This window comes from Ranitomeya variabilis, chromosome 2, assembly GCF_051348905.1.
Source record: "Ranitomeya variabilis isolate aRanVar5 chromosome 2, aRanVar5.hap1, whole genome shotgun sequence".
Classification (NCBI taxonomy): Eukaryota; Metazoa; Chordata; class Amphibia; order Anura; family Dendrobatidae; genus Ranitomeya; species Ranitomeya variabilis.
Window position 1 is genome coordinate 1,001,433,903 of NC_135233.1, and position 24,321 is coordinate 1,001,458,223.

A 24,321-nucleotide genomic window follows, 5' to 3' on the forward strand; every position below is an offset into this window, starting at 1 on the left:
TGGCCTGAAGCAGTCATATAACCTCTGGCTCTCCATATTACGCCAAAATCGAAAATAATGCCATGTGCATATCTAGAATCAGTGTATATGTTTGCTGTCTGATCTTTGGCTATTTTTAAAGCTTCAACTAATGCCGTAAGTTCTGCTTCTTGTGCAGACTGATTAGCAGGGAGAGGTTCTGCTTTCAGCACTTCATGCTGAGTTACTACCGCATAACCTGTATGAAATTGGCCATTCATATCTGCATATCTACTGCCATCTATGAAAAGTTCAAATGTAGCATTACAGAGTGGCTTGTCACGTACATTACGTAAGCCCTGAGTCTCTTGTTCCATTAATTGTACACAATCATGCATTGACTCTGATGGGTCAAAGGAGTTGGAGAGTGCAGTTTCCTCAGGTATGGTACCCCCCTCAGACTCTAAAGGGAGCAAAGACGCGAGATTAAGAGTCTGAACCCTGGCAAAGGAAATGTTGGGCGGCAGTAGTAGGGAACATTGGAGACGGAGGTGTCTGGCCATTGAAATATGTTTATGTTGGACCTGGTTAAGAATGCCATGTACATCATGAGTGGTCTGAACTAGAAGTGGGTGATCAAGAACAATCTCAGAAGCTTTATCTAATAACAGTGAAATTGCGGCTACTACTCTTACACAAGAAGGTGCGGCTCTAGCTGATATGTATGCCACAGGTCTCTGTTTGTTTCCATGTTTTTGTGTGAGCACCCCTGTAGCATGTGAGGATATCTCAGCTGCCATCAATTGAAAAGGTTTAGGCCATGTGCACACGTTCAGTATTTTTCGCGTTTTTTTCGCGTTTTTTCGCTATAAAAACGTGATAAAAACGCGAAAAAAACGCTTACATATGCCTCCTATTATTTTAAGTGTATTCCGCATTTTTTGTGCAAATGTAGCCTTTTTTTCCGCGAAAAAATCGCATCACGGAAAAAAAAGCAACATGTTCATTAAAATGCGGAATTGCAGGGGATTCCGCACACCTAGGGGTCCATTGATCTGCTTACTTCCCGCACGGGGCTGTGCCCACGATGCGGGAAGTAAGCAGATTATGTGCGGTTGGTACCCAGGGTGGAGGAGAGGAGACTCTCCTCCACGCACTGGGCACCATATAAGTGGTCAAAAAAATAAGAATTAAAATAAAAAACAGTCCTATACTCACCCTCGATGTCTTCCCGCCTCCACTGCATGCTGCCGTTCGGTTCCTGTAGCTGGTGTGCGGCGAAAGACCTGCCGATGACGTCACTGTCGTGTGATTGGTCGTGAGCGGTCATGTGACCGCTCACGTGACCGTGACGGAAGGTCCTGTGCGCACAGACCAGCTATAGGAAGAGGAGCCGGACGCCGCTGAGGAGATGTCTGGGTGAGTATAAGCATTTTTTTATTATTTTTAAACATTCTATAAGCTGCATCTATAGTAAAAAGTTGGTCACACTTGTCAAACGCTATGTTTGACAAGTGTGACCAACCTGTCAGTCAGTTTTCCAAGCGATGCTACAGATCGCTTGGAAAACTTTAGCATTCTGCAAGCTAATTACGCTTGCAGAATGCTAAAAAAACGCGAAAAAAACGGAAAAAAACGCAAAAAAAAAAATGCGGATTTCTTGCAGAAAATTTCCGGTTTTCTTCAGGAAATTTCTGCAAGAAATCCTGAACGTGTGCACATACCCTTAGTGTAGTCTGGGAGTCCCAAAGCCGGAGCTGATACCAGTGCTGTTTTCAAAGAGGAAAATGACTGTTTAGCCTCTTCACTGAGTGAATATGGCGTGTTGGCAATACAGTCATATAAAGACTGCATGAGTTGACTTGCATGTATGATCCACTGTCTACAGTGTGAAACAATACCCAGGAAAGCACGCAGCTGTTTGTGATTCCTGGGTTCAAGCATGTTACGTATGGCTTCCGTACGTTGAGGTGTGAGGTGTCTGATGCCCTGTGATATGCAGTGACCTAAGAACACGACTGTTTGTTGACAAGCCTGGAGTTTCTGTCTATTTACTTTACAGCCTTCTTGCGCTAGGAAAATTAAGAAATTAACAGTTGAGGTAACTGCCGTCTGCTCATCAGGGCAACAAATAAGTAAATCATCTACATACTGTAGAATGACTACTCCTGGTTCTGGGATGAAATTTTTTAGCACGGTCTGCATTGCTTCAGAGTACAAAGTTGGTGAGTGTACCATACCTTGTGGCAATCTTGTCCATGCTAATTGTTTACCCTTGAATGTAAAGGCAAACAAATGCCAACAGTTCTTATGTAGTGGCACAGAAAAAAATGCGTTTGATAAGTCAATTACCGTAAAATATGCAGCAGTGCTGGGAATTTGAGACAGTAAGGTATGAGGATTCGGTACCACAGGGGTGACCGGTGCCAAAACCTTATTGATTTCCCGTAGGTCGTGCACCATGCGATATTTCACCATAGTTTCTTTGGAGGAAACTTTCTTTTTAACAGGATATAAGGGTGTATTGGCGGGTGACCTGATTTCTACCAAAACACCTTGTAATACATAATCCTGAATTTGTTGAGAAATCGCCAGTTCTTGCTGGGCGCTGATGGGGTATTGCCTGAGCTGAGGTAAAATGGTTCCCGGGGCAGTTTCTAACAGTATAGGAGCTACTGATAAGAATCCTACATCAGTGTCTCCTTTTGCCCATAGGCTGTCAGGAACCCGAGACAAGTCAATTTTTGCTTGTTGAGTGTAAATTTCGGGAAAATCCTCCATTGCCTGTATTCTAACATATTGTTCCAGAGTTTCTGCATCTTCAGGGATGGTCAGCATAACTGTGCCATTTTCTCTAAAATGGATGTTTGCATGCTTTTACTTAAGACATCAGTACCCAGCAAGCAGGTAGGTGCACCTTTAGCAAATAAAAATTTGGATACAAAGGTTTTAGGGCCAAAGCTCACATTTAAAGGTTTTGTAAAGGGCAACGCCTGAATTTTACCATCATACCCTTCTGCATATGTTACCTTTGAGGATATATTGTCAGGATATGGTAAAAAGTCTTGATTTAAAATGGAGGATGTTGCTCCCGTACCTATCAGAAAAGGTACATTTTTACCCTCAACCTCAACTTGTATTATTGGTCTTCTAGAAGGAAGAGAGACCTGCATAACCTTCAGTCATTCTGAGCTGTCTGTTTGATCAGGCGCTGGGTTATTTATCCTATTTTTGGGTACAAAGGTTCCTGAATCTATATCTGCTTTTCTCTTCCTACATTCCCTTTGGAAATGTCCTGGCTTCTTACAGTAATGACAAGTAAACTTTTGATTAGCAGAGCCAGTATTAGCCTGTGCAATTCTTACTGGCTTAGAATTTTCTCTTAAGTCCATTTCTATCCCTACAGCTTTCTGTCTAGCCAGGTGTGGGTCTTCCAAGGTTCTCCAATCAGGGGTTGCGGCCTTAAGCTTTTCCTTCACTTTTGGAGACAATCCATCTATAAAGGTTTTTGTAACTAACCTCATCATTCCTGAAGCGGTTAGATCCATGCCTTCATCTCTGAAATTATTTTCTACACTTAGATAATATTCGTCTACTGATTGTCCAGATTTCTGAGCCACCACTCCCGTTGTTCCTCTCTGCCTCTGTTTTTCCCTCATGAAAACCATTAAGTGATCTACAAATTGCGTACCTGATTCTATCGTTTGTAAGGCACCATCTCCTTCCTGGGGCCTATGTACCTGTAGATTTGCTAAGGGTATGTGCACACGTTGCGGATTTCTTGCAGAAATTTCCTGAAGAAAACCGGAAATTTTCTGCAAGAAATCCGCATTTTTTTTTTTGCGTTTTTTTTTCCGTTTTTTTAGCATTCTGCAAGCGTAATTAGCTTGCAGAATGCTAAAGTTTTCCAAGCGATCTGTAGCATCGCTTGGAAAACTGACTGACAGGTTGGTCACACTTGTCAAACATACTGTTTGACAAGTGTGACCAACTTTTTACTATAGATGCAGCTTATGCAGCATCTATAGTAAAAGATAGAATGTTTAAAAATAATAAAAAAAATAAAAAAAATGCTTATACTCACCCAGACATCTCCTCAGCGGCGTCCGTTCCTCTTTCTATAGCTGGTCTGTGCGCACAGGACCTTCCGTGACGTCACGGTCACGTGAGCGGTCACATGACCGCTCACGACCAATCACAGGACAGTGACGTCATCGGCAAGGTCCTTCGCCGCACATCAGCTACAGGAACCGAAGCGACAGCGTGCAGTGGAGGCGGGAAGACATCGAGGGTGAGTATAGGACTATTTTTTATTTTAATTCTTATTTTTTGACCACTTATATGGTGCCCAGTCCGTGGAGGAGAGTCTCCTCTCCTCCACCCTGGGTACCAACCGCACATAATCTGCTTACTTCCCGCATCGTGGGCACAGCCCCGTGCGGGAAGTAAGCAGATCAATGGACCCCTAGGTGTGCGGAATCCCCTGCAATTCCGCATTTTAATGAACATGTTGCTTTTTTTTCCGCGATGCGATTTTTTCGCGGAAAAAAAGGCTACATTTGCACAAAAAATGCGGAATACACTTAAAATAATGGGAGGCATATGTAAGCGTTTTTTTCGAGTTTTTATCACGTTTTTATAGCGAAAAAACGCGAAAAATACTTAACGTGTGCACATGGCCTAATAGCTCCTGGAAGAGTCCAGGAGTCATTTTCATTCTATATAATTCTTCTCCATCTGCCCAAACTCCAGCGTGAGTCTGCATAATTTGCTGTATATATTGTGCAAATCTAACTGGACACTGGGTGGGATCTGGTGCGTTATGCAAGAGAGACATGCCTTCAGCGGGGGACCAAGGGAAATATTGTCGAGTTTGGTGATATCTAGTTCCCATTACTCCGTCAGCACCAGGTTCCCTAAAGGGTCTTGGTACTACCCTAACAGGGGCAAGTACAGCGCCATGTCTAGGTGTACCACAGGCTAGGCAATCATTTCTCCAGTCTGGATTTTGTTGTCCACAGTGCGGACATACCCATCCTCCTGGTCCGGCTAAACTTTGAGGTGGTGTTTGGAGAAAAGATGGGGCATGTGGGTTAAGGTATGGGGGTGGGGTGTTCTTATATTCCACATTTTGTTTTTCTCCGTAGCCTGCGGGTCTAATACACCACTTTTTATTCTGTTGATTATATGTCCATCCCTCTTTTTCTGCTACCCTAGAGACATCAATCAACGCTTGGATCTGATCTATCCATTTCTTGTCTCTGATTATGCCTTTTTTTTTTTCCTGAATTCCTTCCCATTTTTTTCTACTAAAGGCTTCTGCCTTAGTAACTCCAAACTTACTAAAAATCTTTCTCAGCCCCTTAGTGGCATCTTCACCACTTCTCTCCTTTATGATAGTATAGATATCTAATTCTTCTGGTTCCGACTTTGTTTGCTTATTCCCCATTTTCTTATCCTGAGCTTTTTTCTTTTCTTGCCCTAGGTGGCGTTTGGGTATGAGAATACCTCGTTACCTTCTTCCTAAGGAGCTAGGATGTTTAACGGCTTCTGCGTACCGTGTTGATGTAAGAAAATCCTGATTCCTACACCTATAGCAAACAACACAAATGCAACCAGACAGAGGATCAAAATACAACGTATCTTGTCCCAGGCTAATTTATCTGTCCTGGGCTCATACTATCATACACTTATCCGTCACCAGGTTTTCGTCAAAGACAGGATCAGAGATTGAACATAGGCGCGGAGGTCTCCCCGAAAGGACGCAACCACGTTGCCCAGTGGGACAGTCACTTCTTCTGTTTCAACACCCTGGGCGGCTTATAGGGCTATTCCCAACTTCCACACACCTTCACATTCACTCTCATTCAATGCCGTACTCCGTGAGGTGGTCAATTCCTAAGTAGTTCAAGAACCCGAGCTATAGGTATCCTCCTCTACTAGAACTACCCGCTAAAGGACACGACACAGAAAATCTTACGGACAGTGCAGGGCAGATATAAGAGATCTAACAGTGTCTCTTACCTGGCCAGGTTTTTATTCATCTGCCGTCCATTATCCCAGATTCTCTTTTCGTTCGTATTCTGCCGGTGTTCTTGAAGGAGTACACAGACCTCGGGTCCCTGTTCAGGCGCCAGGAAATGTCGGGACCACACTCAGTCGGAGCAGCCTTTGGAAGTGGGGAATCACCAGAAATAATACACAAGACACGTCTCGTATAGTATATCACTGGGAAGCCTCTGAAGCACGCCTGCCTTCAAGGTGCTATCCCCTCTTTATATAGTTGTACAGGTAGTTTCAGTGGTTATACAAGTTTTGCTTGTTTAAACAAAGAGAGAAAAGAGAAGACAAAAAAACAGTTTCGGCTATGTGATAGTTTCACAACAAACAAAACAGTACAGTTTCGCCTAAGTGGCAGTTTCACAAACAAAAAATAGGATTTCACACTATAGCTAAAATGTCCTTGAATGGACAGGTCAATATTGATCACAAATTCTTTTTGGTTCATTGAGGTAACCATTTTTGTTCCGCTCTTCACAATATTTAATGGGAACTTGTCACCAGGTTTTCCCTATATAACGTTTATCTACCATTGTGCAATATTTAAAGAGGACCTGTCATTTGCTCCAAAAAATTCAAATACCTTGTAAAAATCCCAGAGCTTTCCTGATTCTGACACTTTTTTCATTTTGCACTGTGTCACTCCATTGCGGAGATATTCACATGTTTTGCATTTGGAGCGCAGTATGAGAAATCTCTGCTTTGCAGTTCAACTGGTGGAGTCTTCGCCTTGGGTGTGCACTTTCGCCCCTTTTTCCTAGATGCTGTCAATCACAGATCAGCAGCTGACCTAGCTGTCAATAAGGCCACGTTCACACGTTAAGTATTTGGTCAGTATTCTACATCATTATTTGTAAACCAAAATCAAAAGTGGGTGATAAATACAGAAGTGGTGACGTGTTCATATTATACTTTTCCTCTGACTGTTCTACTCCTGATTTTGGATTAAAAATACTGATGTAAAATACTGACCAAATACTGTGAACATGACCTTAGTATCAGACACTGATGAGCTGCAAATCTAGCGCATGCGCAACGCTTATTCCAGAAGCGTCACTGCATCTCAGAAGCCGGGTTTACACACTGTGCATGACAGGAAGCCATCTTCTAAACTTCCAGTCATTCACAATGTGCACCTCTGAAGACGGGAAACGTACACCCGTCTTCAGAGACGCAGGGACGCTGCCGGAATGAGCGGCGCACATTCGCTAGATTTGTACAAGCAGTGATGATGCCGCTCTTACAATTTATGTTATCTTGCCCACAGGGGCGTGATAACCTGAAAAGAGCGCTGACTAGTCTGCGGCAACTAACGCCCGATCGACTAGTCAAAACCGATAAGGCATTATAAATGTTTTTTTTTTTTTTTAAACCTCGTTTGACCAGAAAAACGTTATACAGGGGTGGTTAGGCAGGGAGTTATCACGCTGCTGGATTGGAGGGCATGGGGGACCTGACAGGTTCCCTTTAACCCCTTCACCCCCAGATCTTTTTTCGGTTTTGCGTTTTCGTTTTTCGCTCCCCTCCTTCCCAGAGCCATAACTTTTTTATTTTTCCGTCAATATGGCCATGTGAGGGCAGGACGAGTTGTACTTTTAAGTGACCCATTGGTTTTACCATGTCATGTACTAGAAAATGGGAAAAAAATTCCAAGTGCGGTAAAATTGCAAAAAAAGTGCAATCCCACACTTGTTTTTGTTTGTTAGGTTCACTAAATGCTAAACTTGACCTGCCATGATGATTCTCCAGGTCATTACGAGTTCATAGACACAAAACATGTCTAGGTTCTTTTTTATCGAACTTGTGAAAAAAAAATCCAAACTTTGCTAAAAAAAAACAAAAAAACAAATTGCGCAATTTTCCGATACCCGTAGCGTCGAGCTGACGTTTTTAATGATATCATTTTGGTGCAGGATACGTTTGATCGCCCGTTATTGCATTTTAATGCAACGTCGCGGCGCCCAAAAAAAGTAATTCTGGCGTTTTGACTTTTTTTTTAATCTCTACGCCGTTTAGCGATCAGGTTAATCTTTTTTTTTTTTATTGATAGATCAGGCGATTCTGAACGCGGCGATACCAAATATGTGTAGGTTTGATTTTTTTAATTATTTTATTTTGAATGGGGCGAAAGGGGGGTGATTTGAACTTTTGATATATATTTTTTTTATTATTTTTCATATTTTTAAACATTTTTTTTTTACTTTTGGAATGCTTCAATAGCCTCCATGGGAGGCTAGAAGCTGTCACAACTTGATCCGCTCTACTACATGGAGGCGATGCTCAGATCGCCTCTATGTAGCAGAATTACTGCATTGCTATGATGGGTGGCGCTCATAGAAATCCGGCATCAACAACCATAGAGGTCTCAAGGAGACCTCTGGTTGTCATGCCGACGCACCGCTAACCCCCGATCATCCCCGACAGCATGCTATCTTTAGATTACATAGCAAAAACCTGCTGACAGATTCCCTTTAAACCCTTTTCACATGTACAGCACCATAGAATTAATGGTGCTATAAAAAGAAATAATAACATAATCAGTGCTGAGGGGTGCAATGGGCACCTCTGGACTGTGTTTGGCGCCTCCTCTGTCCCCACAATCGCCAACTATATATCCGTGATTGTCATGGCTGACGTCTCTTATGTCACCCACATAGTCTGTTGAACTCTCGTATATGCGCAGTAGGAACTAGAGCTGCATAGGTGCAAAGGGCTGAGTGGATGACATTAGCCATGTCAATCAAGGCAGGAGGGATAGTGATTGTGGGAACAGAGGAGGCACCAAGCATACTCCGGAGATGCCCAGCGGACTGCTCAGAGCTGATAGGCATATGGAGAGGAGCAATCATAAAAGTAATTTTCTTTGGTATGCAGGGGAGCTGTGATCTTGTGAAGGGGTTGCTGGAGTTCAATCAAAAGGAGTCTGTTAGCAGGTTTGTGCTACGTATTAGATGGCAGCATGAGGTAGGGGCGGAGACACTGATTTCAGCTATGTGTCACTTATTAGGCTGCATGCTGTTGTTTCCATATAAGGAGTGTATTATCACCAGGAGATTATCAATGCCTGGACTACATCTTCCATGAGCCTGGATCCGACCACAACCCCTCCTGTGATACACAGCTCTTTGTCAATAGACCATGTATACAGAAAGCTGTGGCATCTTTTTGAGCTCTGCTACATCTAAAAATGATTGTGTCACAACTGCTGCACCCAGTATTCTAAGTGACACATCACTGGAATCAGGGTCTCTTTTCCTACACTTTACTGCTCTTAGATGAGGTGGTAAAAACAACCTGGTGACAGATTCTCTTTGAAGACAGCACAAGGTTGGTGGAAACCGTTTATGTAGGGAAAATCTGGTGAAAAGTTCCCTGTAACAGATCCCGATAAATTGTAATGGCTGAGGGTGATCTGCAAAATGGATAAGAATAGGACATGCTCAGATTCTCCCGGACCAGACACACGCACATGGTATTAAAACTGATGTCTGTGTGGATCAATTACATTTTTGGGTCCTTTTGCTGAATGTTTAAAAAGAAAAATGGACACATGCGGATATGTACAAGGGATGTGTGAGTATACTATGACCCACTTCTGGAAGTGACATGGTATGGGAATGTGTGAATGGCAAGAATTTACTTTGTTTTACAGGGGTTTTCAAGGAATAAAAAAAAAAAAAAAACAACCGCAAATGTAATCAAGTTAAAAATTAAAAAATGGATTGTCTATTAGCCTTTCCTTGCCTCACACAGTAATAGTAAAAGTTGTGCGAACGTTATCACTGGTTGGTGCGGGCTATATTATATAGCTGATACATGTTATTAGAGATAACTCTGATCCTGGCTGTTTAAAGGGAATTTGTTACCTAATTTTGGCCCTATAAGCTGCGGCCACAGCCATCAGGGGCTTATTTACAGCATTCTGTAATGCTGTAGATAAGCCCCCAATGTAACCTGAAAGATAAGAAAAGCAAGTTAGGGTACTGTCACACAGTCACACTTTGGACGCTACGACGGCACGATCCGTGACGTCGCAGCGTTGTATGAGTATCGCTCCAGCGTCGTAGAGTGCGGTCACACGTTGCAATCACGGCGCTGGAGCGATGCCGAAGTCCCCGGGTAACCAGGGTAAACATCGGGTTACTAAGCGCAGGGCCGCGCTTAGTAACCCGATGTTTACCCTGGTTACCAGCGTAAACGTAAAAAAAACAAACAGTACATACTTACATTCCGGTGTCTGTCCCCCGGCGTTCTGCTTCTCTGCACTGTGTAAGCAGCAGAGCCGGAAAGCACAGCGGTGACGTCACCGCGTCACCGCTGTGCTCGCTTTCCGGCTGGCCGGCGCTCACAGTGCAGAGAAGCTGAGACGCCGGAGGACAGACACCGGAATGTGAGTATGTACTGTTTGTTTTTTTTTACTTTTACGCTGGTAACCACGGTAAACATCGGGTTACTAAGCGCGGTCCTGCGCTTAGTTACCCGATGTTTACCCTGGTTACAAGCGAACACATCGCTGGATCGCTGTCACACACAACGATCCAGCGATGTCAGCGGGTGATCAAGCGACGAAAGAAAGTTCCATACGATCTGCTACGACGTACGATTCTCAGCAGGATCCCTGATCGCTGCTGCGTGTCAGACACAGCGATATCGTATGGATATCGCTGGAACGTCACGAATCGTACCATCGTAGCGATCAAAGTGTGACAGTGTGACAGTACCCTTAGATTATACTCACCCAGGGGCGGTCCTACTGCGGTCCGGTCCGATGGGTGTCGCAGTCCAGGTCGGGCGCCTCCCATCTTCTGTTGAGGGCAGCGTAGAGTACTGCAGTGCGCAGGCGCTGGGCCTCTCTGACCTTTCCCGGCGTCTGCGCACTGCAGTACTTTACGCTGCCCTCAACAGGGCAGATAAAGTACGCCTGTGCCGGAGCTGCGACAGGAAGCAAAGAAGAGGACGTTATCGTATGAAGATGGGAGGCCCCGGACCGCGACGCCCATCGGACCGAACAGCACCGGACCACCCCTGGGTGAGTATAATCTAACTTGTTTTTCTTATCTTTCAGGTTACATGGGGGGCTTATCTACAGCATTACAGAATGCTGTAAATAAGCCCCTGATGGCGGTGGCCGCAGCTTATAGGGCCAAAATTAGGTGACAGATTCCCTTTAATTATATACAGTGGGTATGGAAAGTATTCAGACCCCTTTAAATTTTCACTCTTTGTTTCATTGCAGCCATTTGGTAAATTCAAAAAAGTACATTTTTTTTCTCATTAATGTGCACTCTGCACCCCATCTTGACTGAAAAAAAAACAGAAATGTAGACATTTTTGCAAATTTAATAAAAAATAAAACCTGAAATATCACATGGTCATAGGTATTCAGATCCTCCTTGTGATGGTTCTACTCCTTCATTGGAGTCCAGTTGTGTTTAATTAAACTGATAGGACGTGATTTGGAAAGGCACACACCTGTCTATATAAGACCTCACAGCTCACAGTGCATATCAGAACAAATGAGAATCATCAGGTCAAAGGAACTGGCCAAGGAGCTCAGAGACAGAATTGTGGCATGGGAGAAGAGCCTTGGTGAGAGAGGTAAAGAAGAACCCCAAGATCACTGTGGCTGAGCTCCAGAGATGCAGTAGGGCGAAAGTTCCACAAAGTCAACAATCACGTGAAGGGGGTCAGTGATGCGCGCATTTCCGGCCCGATGGCCGAAAGCGCTAGTTAAATGCTGCTGTCAGCGTTTGATAGCGGCATTTAACTAGTTAATAGCGGCGCGTGAATCACGATTCCACACGCCGCTATTGCGGGCACATCTCAGCTGTACAAAACAGACCTATCCCGTCCGAGGTCAGAAAGGGGTTAATGTCAATATATAGGTACTTCTCACAAAAAAAGTTAATTTTAGTTCTTCAATCTAAAAAGTGAAACTCCTATATTATATAGAGTCAGTACAAACAGAGTGATGTATTTCACGTGTTTATTTCTGTTAATGTTGATGATTTTGGCTTACAGCCAATGAAAACCCAAAAGTCATTATCTCAGTAAAATAGAATACTTTATAACACCAGCTTGAAAAATGATTTTAAAATCCGAAATGTTGGCCTACTAAAATGTATGTTCAGTAAATGCACTCAATAGTTGGTCGGGCTCCTTTTGCATCAATTACTGCATCAATGCAGCGTGGCATGGAGGAGATCAACCTGTGGCACTGCTGAGGTGTTATGGAAGCCCAGGTTGCTTTGATAGCAGCCTTCAGCTCATCTGCATTGTTGGTGTCTCATCTTCCTCTTGACAATACCCCATCTATATATATAAGAGGCATCGTGATTACTCGCTAATCCTGCCCCCTGCACAGTAGCTCCACCCCCACACATCACAAATAATCCCGCCCCTCACCCCATTATTACACACAATCCCGCCCCCACCACATTACCACACATAATCCCGCCCCCCACCACATTACCTCACACAATCCCACCCCCCCACATTACCACACATAATTCCGCCTCCCCACCACATTACCACACACAATCCCGCCCCCACCACATTACCACACTCAATCCCGCCCCTCACCACATTACCACACATAATCCCGCCCCCCACCACATTACCACACACAATCCTGCCCCCACCACTTTACCACACATAATCCCGCCCCCCCACCACATTACCACACACAATCCCGCCCCCACCACATTACCACACATAATCCGCCCCCCACCACATTACCACACACAATCCCACCCCCACCACATCACCACACATAATCCCGCTCCCCCACCACATTACCACACACAATCCCGCCCCCCACCACATTACCACACACAATCCCGGCCCCACCACATTACCACATACAATCCCGGCCCCACCACATTACCACACACAATCCCGGCCCCACCACATTACCACACACAATCCCGCCCCCCACCACATTACCACACACAATCCCGGCCCCACCACATTACCACACACAATCCCGCCCCCCACCACATTACCACACATAATCCCGCCCCCCACCACATTACCACACACAATCCCGGCCCCACCACATTACCACACACAATCCCACCCCCCACCACATTACCACACATAATCCCGCCCCCACCACATTACCACACATAATCCCGCCCCCTGCACAGTAGCTCCGCCCCCACCCCATCACCACACAATCCCGCCCCCCCACCACATTACCACACATAATCCCGCCCCCCACCACATCACCACACATAATCCCGCCCCCCACCACATCACCACACATAATCCCGCCCCCCACTATTTTACCACACATAAATCCCACCCCCCACCACATTACCAAACGAGGCTCCGTCCCCACACATTACCACACGAGGCTCCGTCCCCACACATTACCACATGAGGCTGCCTCCCCACACATTACCACACGAGGCTCCGTCCTCACACATTACCACACAAGGCTGCGTCCCCCCACATTACCACACGAGGCTCCGTCCCCACTACATTACCACACGAGGCTCCGTCCTCACACATTACCACACGAGGCTGCGTCCCCCCACATTACCACATGAGGCTGCGTCCCCACAGATTACCACATGAGGCTCTGTCCCCACACATTACCACATGAGGCTCTGTCCCCACATATTACCACATGAGGCTCTGTCCCCAGATATTACCACACGAGGCTCTGTCCCCACACATTACCATACGAGGCTGCGTCCCCACACATTACCACACGAGGCTCCGTCCCCACACATTACCACACGAGGCTCCGTCCTCACACATTACTACACGAGGCTGCATCCCCCCACATTACCACACGAGGCTCCGTCCCCACACATTACCACACGAGGCTCTGTCCCCGCACATTACCACACGAGGCTCCGTCCCCCCACATTACCACACAAGGCTCTGTCCCCACACATTACCACACGAGGCTGCGTCCTCACACATTACCACACGAGGCTGCGTCCCCACACATTACCACACGAGGCTGCGTCCTCACACATTACCACACGAGGCTGCGTCCCCACACATTACCACACGAATCCAGTTTGCTTTTGATTTTACACTGTGAATAAAATGTATTAGTAGTATTCTGATTTTTAATTATTATTATTGTTATTAACTTCATTTTAAGTTAATTTACCACCTGCGTAAGCGCTATTGAATGTTGTCATTATTTACTTTAGTTTAATCACTAGCAGCATTAATTAGATAGCAATGAGCGTGCCAGCGTTAACTGGCTGGAAACAGCTAGTTGATTCTCTATGGGGTTAAGGTCAGGCTAGTTTGCTGGCCAATCAAGCACAGTGATACTGTTGTTTGTAAACCAGTTATTGGTACTTTTGGCAGTGTGGACAGGTGCCAAGTCCTGCTGGAGAATGAAATTTCCATCTCCAAAAAGCTTGCCACAGAGGGAAGCATGAAGTGCTCTAAAATTTCCTGGTAGACGGCTGTGCTGACTTTGGTCTTGATAAAACACAGTGGACCTACACCAGCAGATGACATGGCTCCCCAAACCATCACTGATTGTTGACACCTCACACTAGACCTCAAGCAGCTTAGATTGTGGCCTCTCCACTCTTCCTCCAGACTCTGGGACCTTGATTTCCAAATGAAATGCAAAATTTACTTTCATCTCAAAACAACACCTTGAACCGCTGAGCAACAGTCCAGTTCTTTTTCTCCTTGGCCCAGGTAAGACGCTTCTGGCGTTGTCTATTGGTCATGAGTGGCTTGACACAAGGAATGCGACGCTTGTAGCCCATGTCCTGGATACGTCTGTGTGTGGTGGCTCTTGAAGCAATGACTCCAGTCCACTCCTAGTGAATCTCCCCCAAATTTTTGAATGGCCTTTTCTTAGCAATCCTTTGAAGGCTGCAGTTATCCCGGTTGCTTGTGCACCTTTTTCTACCACACTTTTTCGTTCCATTCAACTTTCCATTAATATTCTTGGATACAGCACTCTGGGAACAGCCGGCTTCTTTAGCAATGACCATTTGTGGATTACCCTCCTTGTGGAGTGTGTCAATGACTGCCTTCTGGACATCTGTCAAGTCAGCAGTCGTCCCCATGATTGTGGAGCTACTGAAACAGACTAAGGGACCTTTTTAAACACTTGCAGATGTTTTTTAATTATTCTAATTTACTGAGATAATGACTTTTGGGTTTTCATTGGCTGTAAACCATAATCATCAACATTAACAGAAATAAACACTTGAAATAGATCACTCTGTGTGTAATGATGACTCTATATAATATAGGAGTTTCACTCTTTGTATTGAAGAACTGAAATTAACTTTTTGATGATATTCTAATTTTGTGAGAAGCTCCTGTACAAGGTACACAGAAAGCTGCCAATCAGTGGTGTTGATGGAGGCAGCTTTCTGAGCTCTGCTACATGCAGCATCTAAAAACTCAGGTTGTATGACAACTTCTGCACCCAGTAAAGTAAGTGATACATGCAGGAAACAGGGTCTCTTTCTCTACATTGTACTGCTATGAGATGAGGTAGCAAAAACCTGATGACAAATTCCCTTTAAATAATTGGTATTACCACACCCATGGTGACCTGTACTATAAAACACACACATGATTTATTGCTCAACAGTGTTAATATTTAAAGACCTGCAAAAATTCCTGCTTTTTATTCAGCTTGCCTCCTTAAAATACAGAATAAGAAGTGATCAAAAAGGCTTATATATTCCAAATTGGTATAAATCAATGCGGGGCCAATATTATCTTATGGGAAAGTATAAAAAAACGTCAGTTTCATCTAAAAAATTTGGATACTTTTTTTTCTCACTTGTCATCCGTGTACAATCCGTTTTTTACAGCAGCTATTAATCATGTACAGGACCATTTACCGTTTCCTATGGTACAGAATTGCAATGTATCTGTAAGAATCGGATACTATATTGTGGCTATTAATGATCAGATTTTTTTTTTTAACACATCCATAGAATTAAATGGGCGCTTCTTATCTATCACATGGAAGAACCTGGCGCATGCTGCAATGTTATTCACACACAGATTCTGTCAGTGGAAAAAAATTGTACTGCGGGAAATGAGCCCATAGGGTATTCTGTGGGATTGTCCTCATTTATCCCCCACATCAGTTGTTGTCCAGATTGGTTTTAGAGTCGGATCAGAAAACACTACATGCAGCATTTTCTGATTGAGCTATGGACGCTGGACCAGTGCACATACTGCGCAACTTTGCATCAGATGTACCTGGCTCAGACACATAAGAATTGTTTAGTCTGCTGATATACCTGGGCCTATTCTTCTGTTCTCCAGCAGATGGAGCCACACTCCTCTCAGTGCACACTGGATTTCTCCCAGGGTCTCTCCAGCTCTTGTACAGTTCCTGATTCTAGGTTACTCAGGGTAATGTGATGACCGGGTTGTTGCTTTGACCTTTATTGCGCCAGCTGAGACACATTCAGCAGCAGGCAGCAGTATCCACACAAAAGAAGGCATAGGTTGGCAACAAATATTGGCTCAGAAGATTAATATCCTACAATGGATGAGAACACATAAAGTCACATGGCATGCTGCTGGTCTGACACTGGGGAGCCTGTGGAGGTAGATGACTAAGATGTGCCACATACACTCATTAGACACATGACACATACACACCAGTCACACACAGATATACGGAGCACCAGTAACCTCCATGTAGGTATGGGGAGCACCAGTAACCTCCATGTAGGTATGTGGAGCACTAATAACCTCCATGAATGTATGTGGAGCACCAGTAACCTCCATGCAGGTATGCGGAGCACCAGTAACCTCCATGTAGGTATGTGGAGCACTAATAACCTCCATGAATGTATGGGGAGCACCAGTAACCTCCATGCAGGTATGCGGAGCACCAGTAACCTCCTTGCAGGTATGCGGAGCACCAGTAACCTCCATGCAGGTATGGGGAGCACCAATAACCTCCATGTAGGTATGTGGAGCACTAATAACCTCCATGAATGTATGGGGAGCACCAGTAACCTCCATGCAGGTATGGGGAGCACCAGTAACCTCCATGCAGGTATGGGGAGCACCAGTAACCTCTGTGTAGGTATGGGGAGCCCCAGTAACCTCCATGTAGGTATGGGGAGCACCAGTAACCTCCATGCAGTTATGTGGAGCACCAGTAACCTCCATGCAGGTATGGGGAGCACCAGTAACCTCCATGTAGGTATGCGGAGCACCAGTAACCTCCTTGCAGGTATGTGGAGCACCAGTAACCTTCATGCAGGTATGGGGAGCACCAATAACCTCCATGTAGGTATGTGGAGCACTAATAACCTCCATGAATGTATGGGGAGCACCAGTAACCTCCATGCAGGTATGGGGAGCACCAGTAACCTCCATGTAGGTATGGGGAGCACCAGTAACCTCCATGAAGGTATGGGGAGCACCAGTAACCTCCATGCAGGTAAGCGGAGCACCAGTAACCTCCGTGTAGGTATGGGGAGCACCAGTAACCTCTGTGTAGGTATGGGGAGCACCAGTAAACTCCATGCAGGTATGGGGAGCACCAGTAAACTCCATGCAGGTATGGGGAGCACCCATAGCCTCCATGCAGGTATGGGGAGCACCAATAACCTCCATGTAGGTATGTGGAGCACTAATAACCTCCATGAATGTATGGGGAGCACCAGTAACCTCCATGCAGGTATGGGGAGCACCAGTAACCTCTGTGTAGGTATGGGGAGCCCCAGTAACCTCCATGTAGGTATGGGGAGCACCAGTAACCTCCATGCAGTTATGTGGAGCACCAGTAACCTCCATGCAGGTATGGGGAGCACCAGTAACCTCCATGTAGGTATGCGGAGCACCAGTAACCTCCTTGCAGGTATGTGGAGCACCAGTAACCTTCATGCAGGTATGGGGAGCACCAATAACCTCCATGTAGGTATGTGGAGCACTAATAACCTCCATGAATGTATGGGGAGCACCAGTAACCTCCATGCAGGTATGGGGAGCACCAGTAACCTCCATGTAGGTATGGGGAGCACCAGTAACCTCCATGAAGGTATGGGGAGCACCAGTAACCTCCATGCAGGTATGCGGAGCACCAGTAACCTCCGTGTAGGTATGGGGAGCACCAGTAACCTCTGTGTAGGTATGGGGAGCACCAGTAAACTCCATGCAGGTATGGGGAGCACCAGTAAACTCCATGCAGGTATGGGGAGCACCCATAGCCTCCATGTAGGTATGTGGAGCACTAATAACCTCCATGTAGGTATGGGGAGCCCCAGTAACCTCCATGCAGGTATGCGGAGCACCAGTAACCTCCATGTAGGTATGGGGAGCCCCAGTAACCTCCATGCAGGTATGGGGAGCACCAATAGCCTCCATGTAGGTGTGGGGAGCACCAGTAACCTCTGTGTAGGTATGGGGAGCACCAGTAAACTCCATGCAGGTATGGGGAGCACCAGTAAACTCCATGCAGGTATGGGGAGCACCAGTAACCTCCATGTAGGTATGGGGAGCACCAGTAACCTCTGTGTAGGTATGGGGAGCACCAGTAAACTCCATGCAGGTATGGGGAGCACCAATAGCCTCCATGTAGGTATGTGGAGCACTAATAACCGCCATGTAGGTATGGGGAGCCCCAGTAACCTCCATGCAGGTATGCGGAGCACCAGTAACCTCCATACAGGTATGGGGAGCCCCAGTAACCTCCATGCAGGTATGCGGAGCACCAGTAACCTCCATGTAGGTATGGGGAGCCCCAGTAACCTCCATGCAGGTATGGGGAGCACCAATAGCCTCCATGTAGGTATGGGGAGCACCAATAACCTCCATGCAGGTATGGGGAGCACTAATAACCTCCATATAGGTATGGGGAGCCCCAGTAACCTCCATGCAGGTATGCGGAGCACCAGTAACCTCCATGTAGGTATGTGGAGCACTAATAACCTCCATGTACGGTAGGTATACGGAGCACCAGTAACCTCTGTGTAGGTATGTGGAGCACCAGTAACCTCCATGCAGTTATGCGGAGCACTAATAACCTCCATGCAGGTATGGGGAGCACCAGTAACCTCTGTGTAGGTATGTGGAGCACCAGTAACTTCCATGTAGGTATGTGGAGCACCAGTAACCTCTGTGTAGGTATGTGGAGCACCAGTAACTTCCATGTAGGTATGTGGAGCACCAGTAACCTCTGTGTAGGTATGTGGAGCACCAGTAACCTCTGTGTAGGTATGTGGAGCACCAGTAACCTCTGTGTAGGTATGCGGAGAACCTGTAACCTCCATGCAGTTATGTGGAGCACCAGTAACCTCCATGTAGGTATGGGGAGCACCAGTAACCTCCAAACAGGTATGGGGAGCACTAATAACCTCCTTGCGGAAATGAACCTAGGACTGCAGTGCTGAGTTTTCTGTTTTACACTATGTGGCGCTCACCTCTTTACAAAGCTTTAGTTTTGGAAGTGATCTGAACAAATGTTAATTTTACCATCTTACCATTCTTCTTTTATAGATCTGCAGTTCAGAGCAGCTGTGGGAACACATTGTGGAGCAGTCGTGTGATCGGGTCACTCCAGAAATGAGATCTCTTGCACAGGACCTGGGCTGGAAACAGTTCTTCTTCACCAACAAGCTCCAGCTTCAGCTCCAGCTGCGGAGGCGAAGGAAGGGACAAGAGATTTAGGATGTATTCTTCCACTAGCAGGATGCAAAGAAGAGAATTATGGCTGCTCAAGTGAATGTGATCCAATCGTCTTCCAGTCTTACCCATAGACCGTGTTCTAGTTACCACCAGTTATGGTCGCTACAGCGGGACCAGCTCGGCCATTTCCACGTCCCTAATTGACATTATACTGCACGGACACATGTGCCTCTATTGTATCTCAGGGGTGTACTCACATGTGGCAGATTTCTTACAGAAATGCTTGTGATTTTCCTATTCATTAAAGTAGGGTGTTTCTTCACGCCCGGTATAGATAAATGAGTCCATCATTGACATTTCTGCTACAAATCTGATACATGTGAGTGTAAAAATATAAAAAAAAGCACTGCGGCCTTATCAGTCCTACTAGGAAAGCGCCATATAATGTATGCACCTGGCTTCTCAGGAGCAACACTCTACAAGGGACTAGGCCCCAAAATAACAATGGTTCAGTGTCGCGGTCAATATTAATTGCCTTTCAAGGGGTTGTCCTCTTACAGAAAATGTTGGGCTCTACACTGTGGTAGTCATATCATATCAAATCGAGTATTTCTTGCATTTCTGGGTCCAGCGCCGCCTATCATGTGTTTGTCTGCAGCGCTGACGTCACGTCAGCAGAGCTGCAGCCACTCGCAAGCTCTGCCCGTGTAGACAGCATGACCCGCTGAGCTCACTTGCGTGACAAACAACAAACACAGCGACAGAGAGATGAAGGGGAGGGCACAGTTTATAGCCCAAGGTTTTGAGGAAGGGAACAACCCTTTCCTGTTTTGCAACCTTGTGCCAAAATTTCACATAAGGTAATGATTTTTTATTTTGCTTTATTACGTGCGAGCCTATCATGCCAATGTGAGGAACAAAATTAAATGTACTCAGCCAAATCTTCCATTTGTATTCAATCCATGATGGGTCTGAGGATACGGTGGGTTTAATCACTTGCGCTAACCGTAATAACATAAGCTCCTATGGTTCCAGTTATCTAATCCATGATCTTAACAGGATTTCTCACCAATGTATGGACTACACTAATGTTAGATTAGCTCAAGTATAAGTTCATACTATTTTTCTTTCTACCCTGATTCAAAACCCTTGGAGAAAAAAAAGCTTATTAACCACTGGTCCTTCCAGCAGTCCCAAGAACCAGGACCCATGCATGCCCAGCTGAATGCAGCAAATGTCGATCATGGGCACCACCGCTCCATTCATTCAATCAGTGGGAGCGCGGGAGATTGCAAGTGCAGAGCTCAGCTGACGTCTTACGCTCCTATTAGAAAAAATGAAAGAAAGCAGTGGTGCACATGATGGACCTGTGCGGTAGTCAGACCCCCAGTGATCGGACAGTTATCTCCTTTATCTTGAGTAGGGGATAACTTTTAAACATGAGAATATACCTTTACAGACACAGTCAATTTTCATTTTTTTATTTACGATTCTTCCAAGAGCCATTACAGTTTATTTTTTATTTTTGTGTCAACTTGGCCATTTAATGGCTTGTTTTTTGCATGACAAGTTGTAGATATATATATGTCACGGAGCATGAAGGGGTTAAAGTTTGTACAGTAAACATTAAAAGTTAAAGGGGTTGTCCAGAATTTATATATTGATGACCTGTTCATACAATAGATAAGTAATATCGGATCTGTGTGGGTCAGGCACCCAGCACCCCACTGATCAGCTGATGGCAGCTCTTGCGGGGGTCGGCTGTGCGCAGTGTATAGAGTTGGTACAGTGCAGCTCCATACAATGTAAAGTGCATGTTCTTGGATCCTGCAATTCAGCTCCATTATGGAAATTCCGCAATGAAAGGGACTTATGTAAACACGCGCTTAAAGAGAGTGCCACTAGATGGTGTCTGATTACCCTTCCATGCTTGATAAAATATGACAAATAACACATTTGGATTTAAACAACTTGATACAGAAATAAAATATCATTATACCGGACTTATTCCTTCCAAAGACCATACTAAGGCTCAGGTAGCACTCATTACAAGGGGAAGAAAGGCAATTCCGGTAGCTAAATAGGACCGGGTTATTTACAGGTAGAGCAGTCAGACTGTGGAATGCCAGACACAGGGCACGCTCCAGGTTTTCCTGGGCCCCGGGCGAAAGAGTCTCAGTGGGCCCCTTTAACACACACCGCGATTCATGATGCACAGATACAGCAGAGAAATATAGATATAGTATAGTATACTTCCAAAGATTTCACTTCTTACATTACATGAGTGATATCTATTGTAAAGTCTACAATAACTCAGAAACCGCCAAATCCTCGCAGCGCACAGTGTGTGTCCTGGGGGGATTCAAAAGTCTGCAGTTGGAGTTCATTTTAGACCGGACAGTATAGTCTTCCATACAGTATTAGGGGCACCACATAGTGCTCCATACAGTATAATGGACCCCATATAGTAATCCATACAGTATAATGGGCCCCATATAATGCTCCATACAGTATAATGAGCCCATATATTGCTCCATACAGAATAATGGGCCTCATACAGCGATCCATACAGAATAATTGACCCCTTATAATGTTCCATACAGAATAATGGACTCCTTATATTGCTTCATACAGAATGGACCCCATATACACTGTGTTCCAAATTATTATGCAAATAATATTTCCTCATATTTTCTCTAAATTACCTATCTGAATTGCAATCATTGTTATTTTCCAGTCATCTTCTATTCTAGTATAATTGCAATGTTTTGGAACAAACTGCCTATGAGAACAGTATCTTTTTTAAAAAAAATAAACACTCAAAATGCATGTTCCAAATTATTATGCACAGCAGAGTTTTCAACCTTTTTTTTTATTTTGAACAAAAAAGTGGTCAATTGTGAAGTTATAAGCATTATCAGCTTATTACAAAATGAAATCAAACAGTTTTCAAGTGAAAACGTTATTCTAGGTGATGTTACATTTGTACATAGGACCCCTTGTTCGAAAGAAGCTTCTGAACTCTCTTGTCCATTGAATTTGTCAGTTTTTGGATGGTTTCTGCTTCAATTGTTTTGCATGTGGACAGAATACTCTCCCAGAGCTGTTGCTTAGATGTGAACTGCCTCCCGCCATCATAGACACTCCTTTTGATGATGCTCCAGAGGTTCTCAATGGGGTTGAGGTCAGGGGAAGATGGTGGCCACACCATAAGTTTGTCCTCTTTTATGCCCATAGCAGCCAGAGATGCAGATGTGTTTTTTTGCAGCATGAGACGGTGCATTATCATGCATGAAAATGATCTTGCTGCGGAAAGCACGGTTCTTCCTCTTGAACCATAGCAGGAAGTGTTTTTAGAAACTCCACATAGATTATGGAGTTCATCTTTACCACCTCAGGGATCATAAAGGGGCCGACAATCTCTCTCCCCATGATTCCAGCCCAAAACATTACTCCACCTCCCTCCTCCTTGTTGGCGCCTTAGCCGTGTTTTCATGGGGTGTCCATCAACCAGCCATCCTCCACTCCATCCATCTGGACCATCAAGCGTTGCACGGCACTCATCGGTGAACAAAACAGTTTGGAAGTCAGTCTTCATGTATCGTTTGGCCCACTGGAGCCGTTTCTGCTTGTGTGCAGTGGATAGAGGTGGTCGACAGGATGGCTTACACACAGCTGCAAACCTCTGAAGGACCCTGCATCTTGTCGTTCTGGGGACGTTGGAGGCACCAGCAGCTTCAAAAACTTGTCTGCTGCTATGACAAGGCATTTTTGCAGCTGCTCTTTTAACCTTACGCAATTGCCTGTTGGAAAAAGTCCTCAATTTTTCCTTATCAGCACGCACACGTGTGTGCTGGGAATCAGCTACATACTTCTTGATTGTGCGATGATCGCGATGAAGTGTCTTGGCAATGTTGATTGTAGTCATGCCTTGACCTAAATACTCCACAATTTGTTGCTTCTCAGCAGCTGACACATCCTTTTTCTTTCTTTTTTTCTTTTTGGCAAAAAATGTAGGCTGCTTAATAATGTGGAACAGCCTTCTTAAGTAGTCTTGCCTTTATTTGGACACACCTGCCAAACTAATTTGCACAGGTATCTGCAATTGCTTTGAGTGATATAAACAGCCCTGACACACATCACCATCAATGAGTTTAAATGACAAACAAAAAAATTCTAACCTTATCACTCCTAAACTCTTTTTGCATAATAATTTGGAACACCGTGTAATGCTCCATACAGAATGGGCCCCATATAATGCTGGGCCCCATATAATGCTCCATACAGTATAATGGGCCCCATATATTTCTCCTACAGTATTATGGGCACCACATATTCCTCTATACAGTATTCTATGCACCACATAGTGCTCCATACTGTATAATAAACCCCATATAGTGATCCATACAGTATAATGAGCCCATATATTGCTCCATACAGAATAATATACCCCATACAGTGATCCATATATAATAATCGACCCCTTATAATGCTCCATGCAGAATAATGGACTCCATATAATGCTCCATAAAGAAAGTGTCTCATATAATGCTCCATATATATAAAAATAAATAATCAAATACCTCTCCTCGTTTCTTGGTGGCTGCAGCTTTGGTCTCCTCAGTGTCTTCTTACTCTGCTCTGTGCAGAGGGCACGCTGTAGTGATGTCATCACCCTCTGCCCTGAGACATCACAGA

General features: G+C 44.9%; 1 protein-coding gene across 2 annotated transcripts in view; it reads left to right on the forward strand.

Moving 5' to 3' along the window:
- Positions 1-21,625, forward strand: part of FBXO36 (F-box protein 36) — a 41,758-nt gene extending 20,133 nt beyond the window's left edge. Inside the window, exon 4 of one of the 2 annotated variants that reach the window (XM_077291201.1) lies at positions 19,495-21,625. In XM_077291201.1, the coding sequence (XP_077147316.1) occupies positions 19,495-19,665 (171 nt within the window). In that variant the 3' untranslated portion in view covers positions 19,666-21,625. The remainder of the gene's footprint in view (positions 1-19,494) is intronic. The other variant, XM_077291202.1, reaches the window with a different exon arrangement.
- Positions 21,626-24,321: the final 2,696 nt, after the last annotated feature.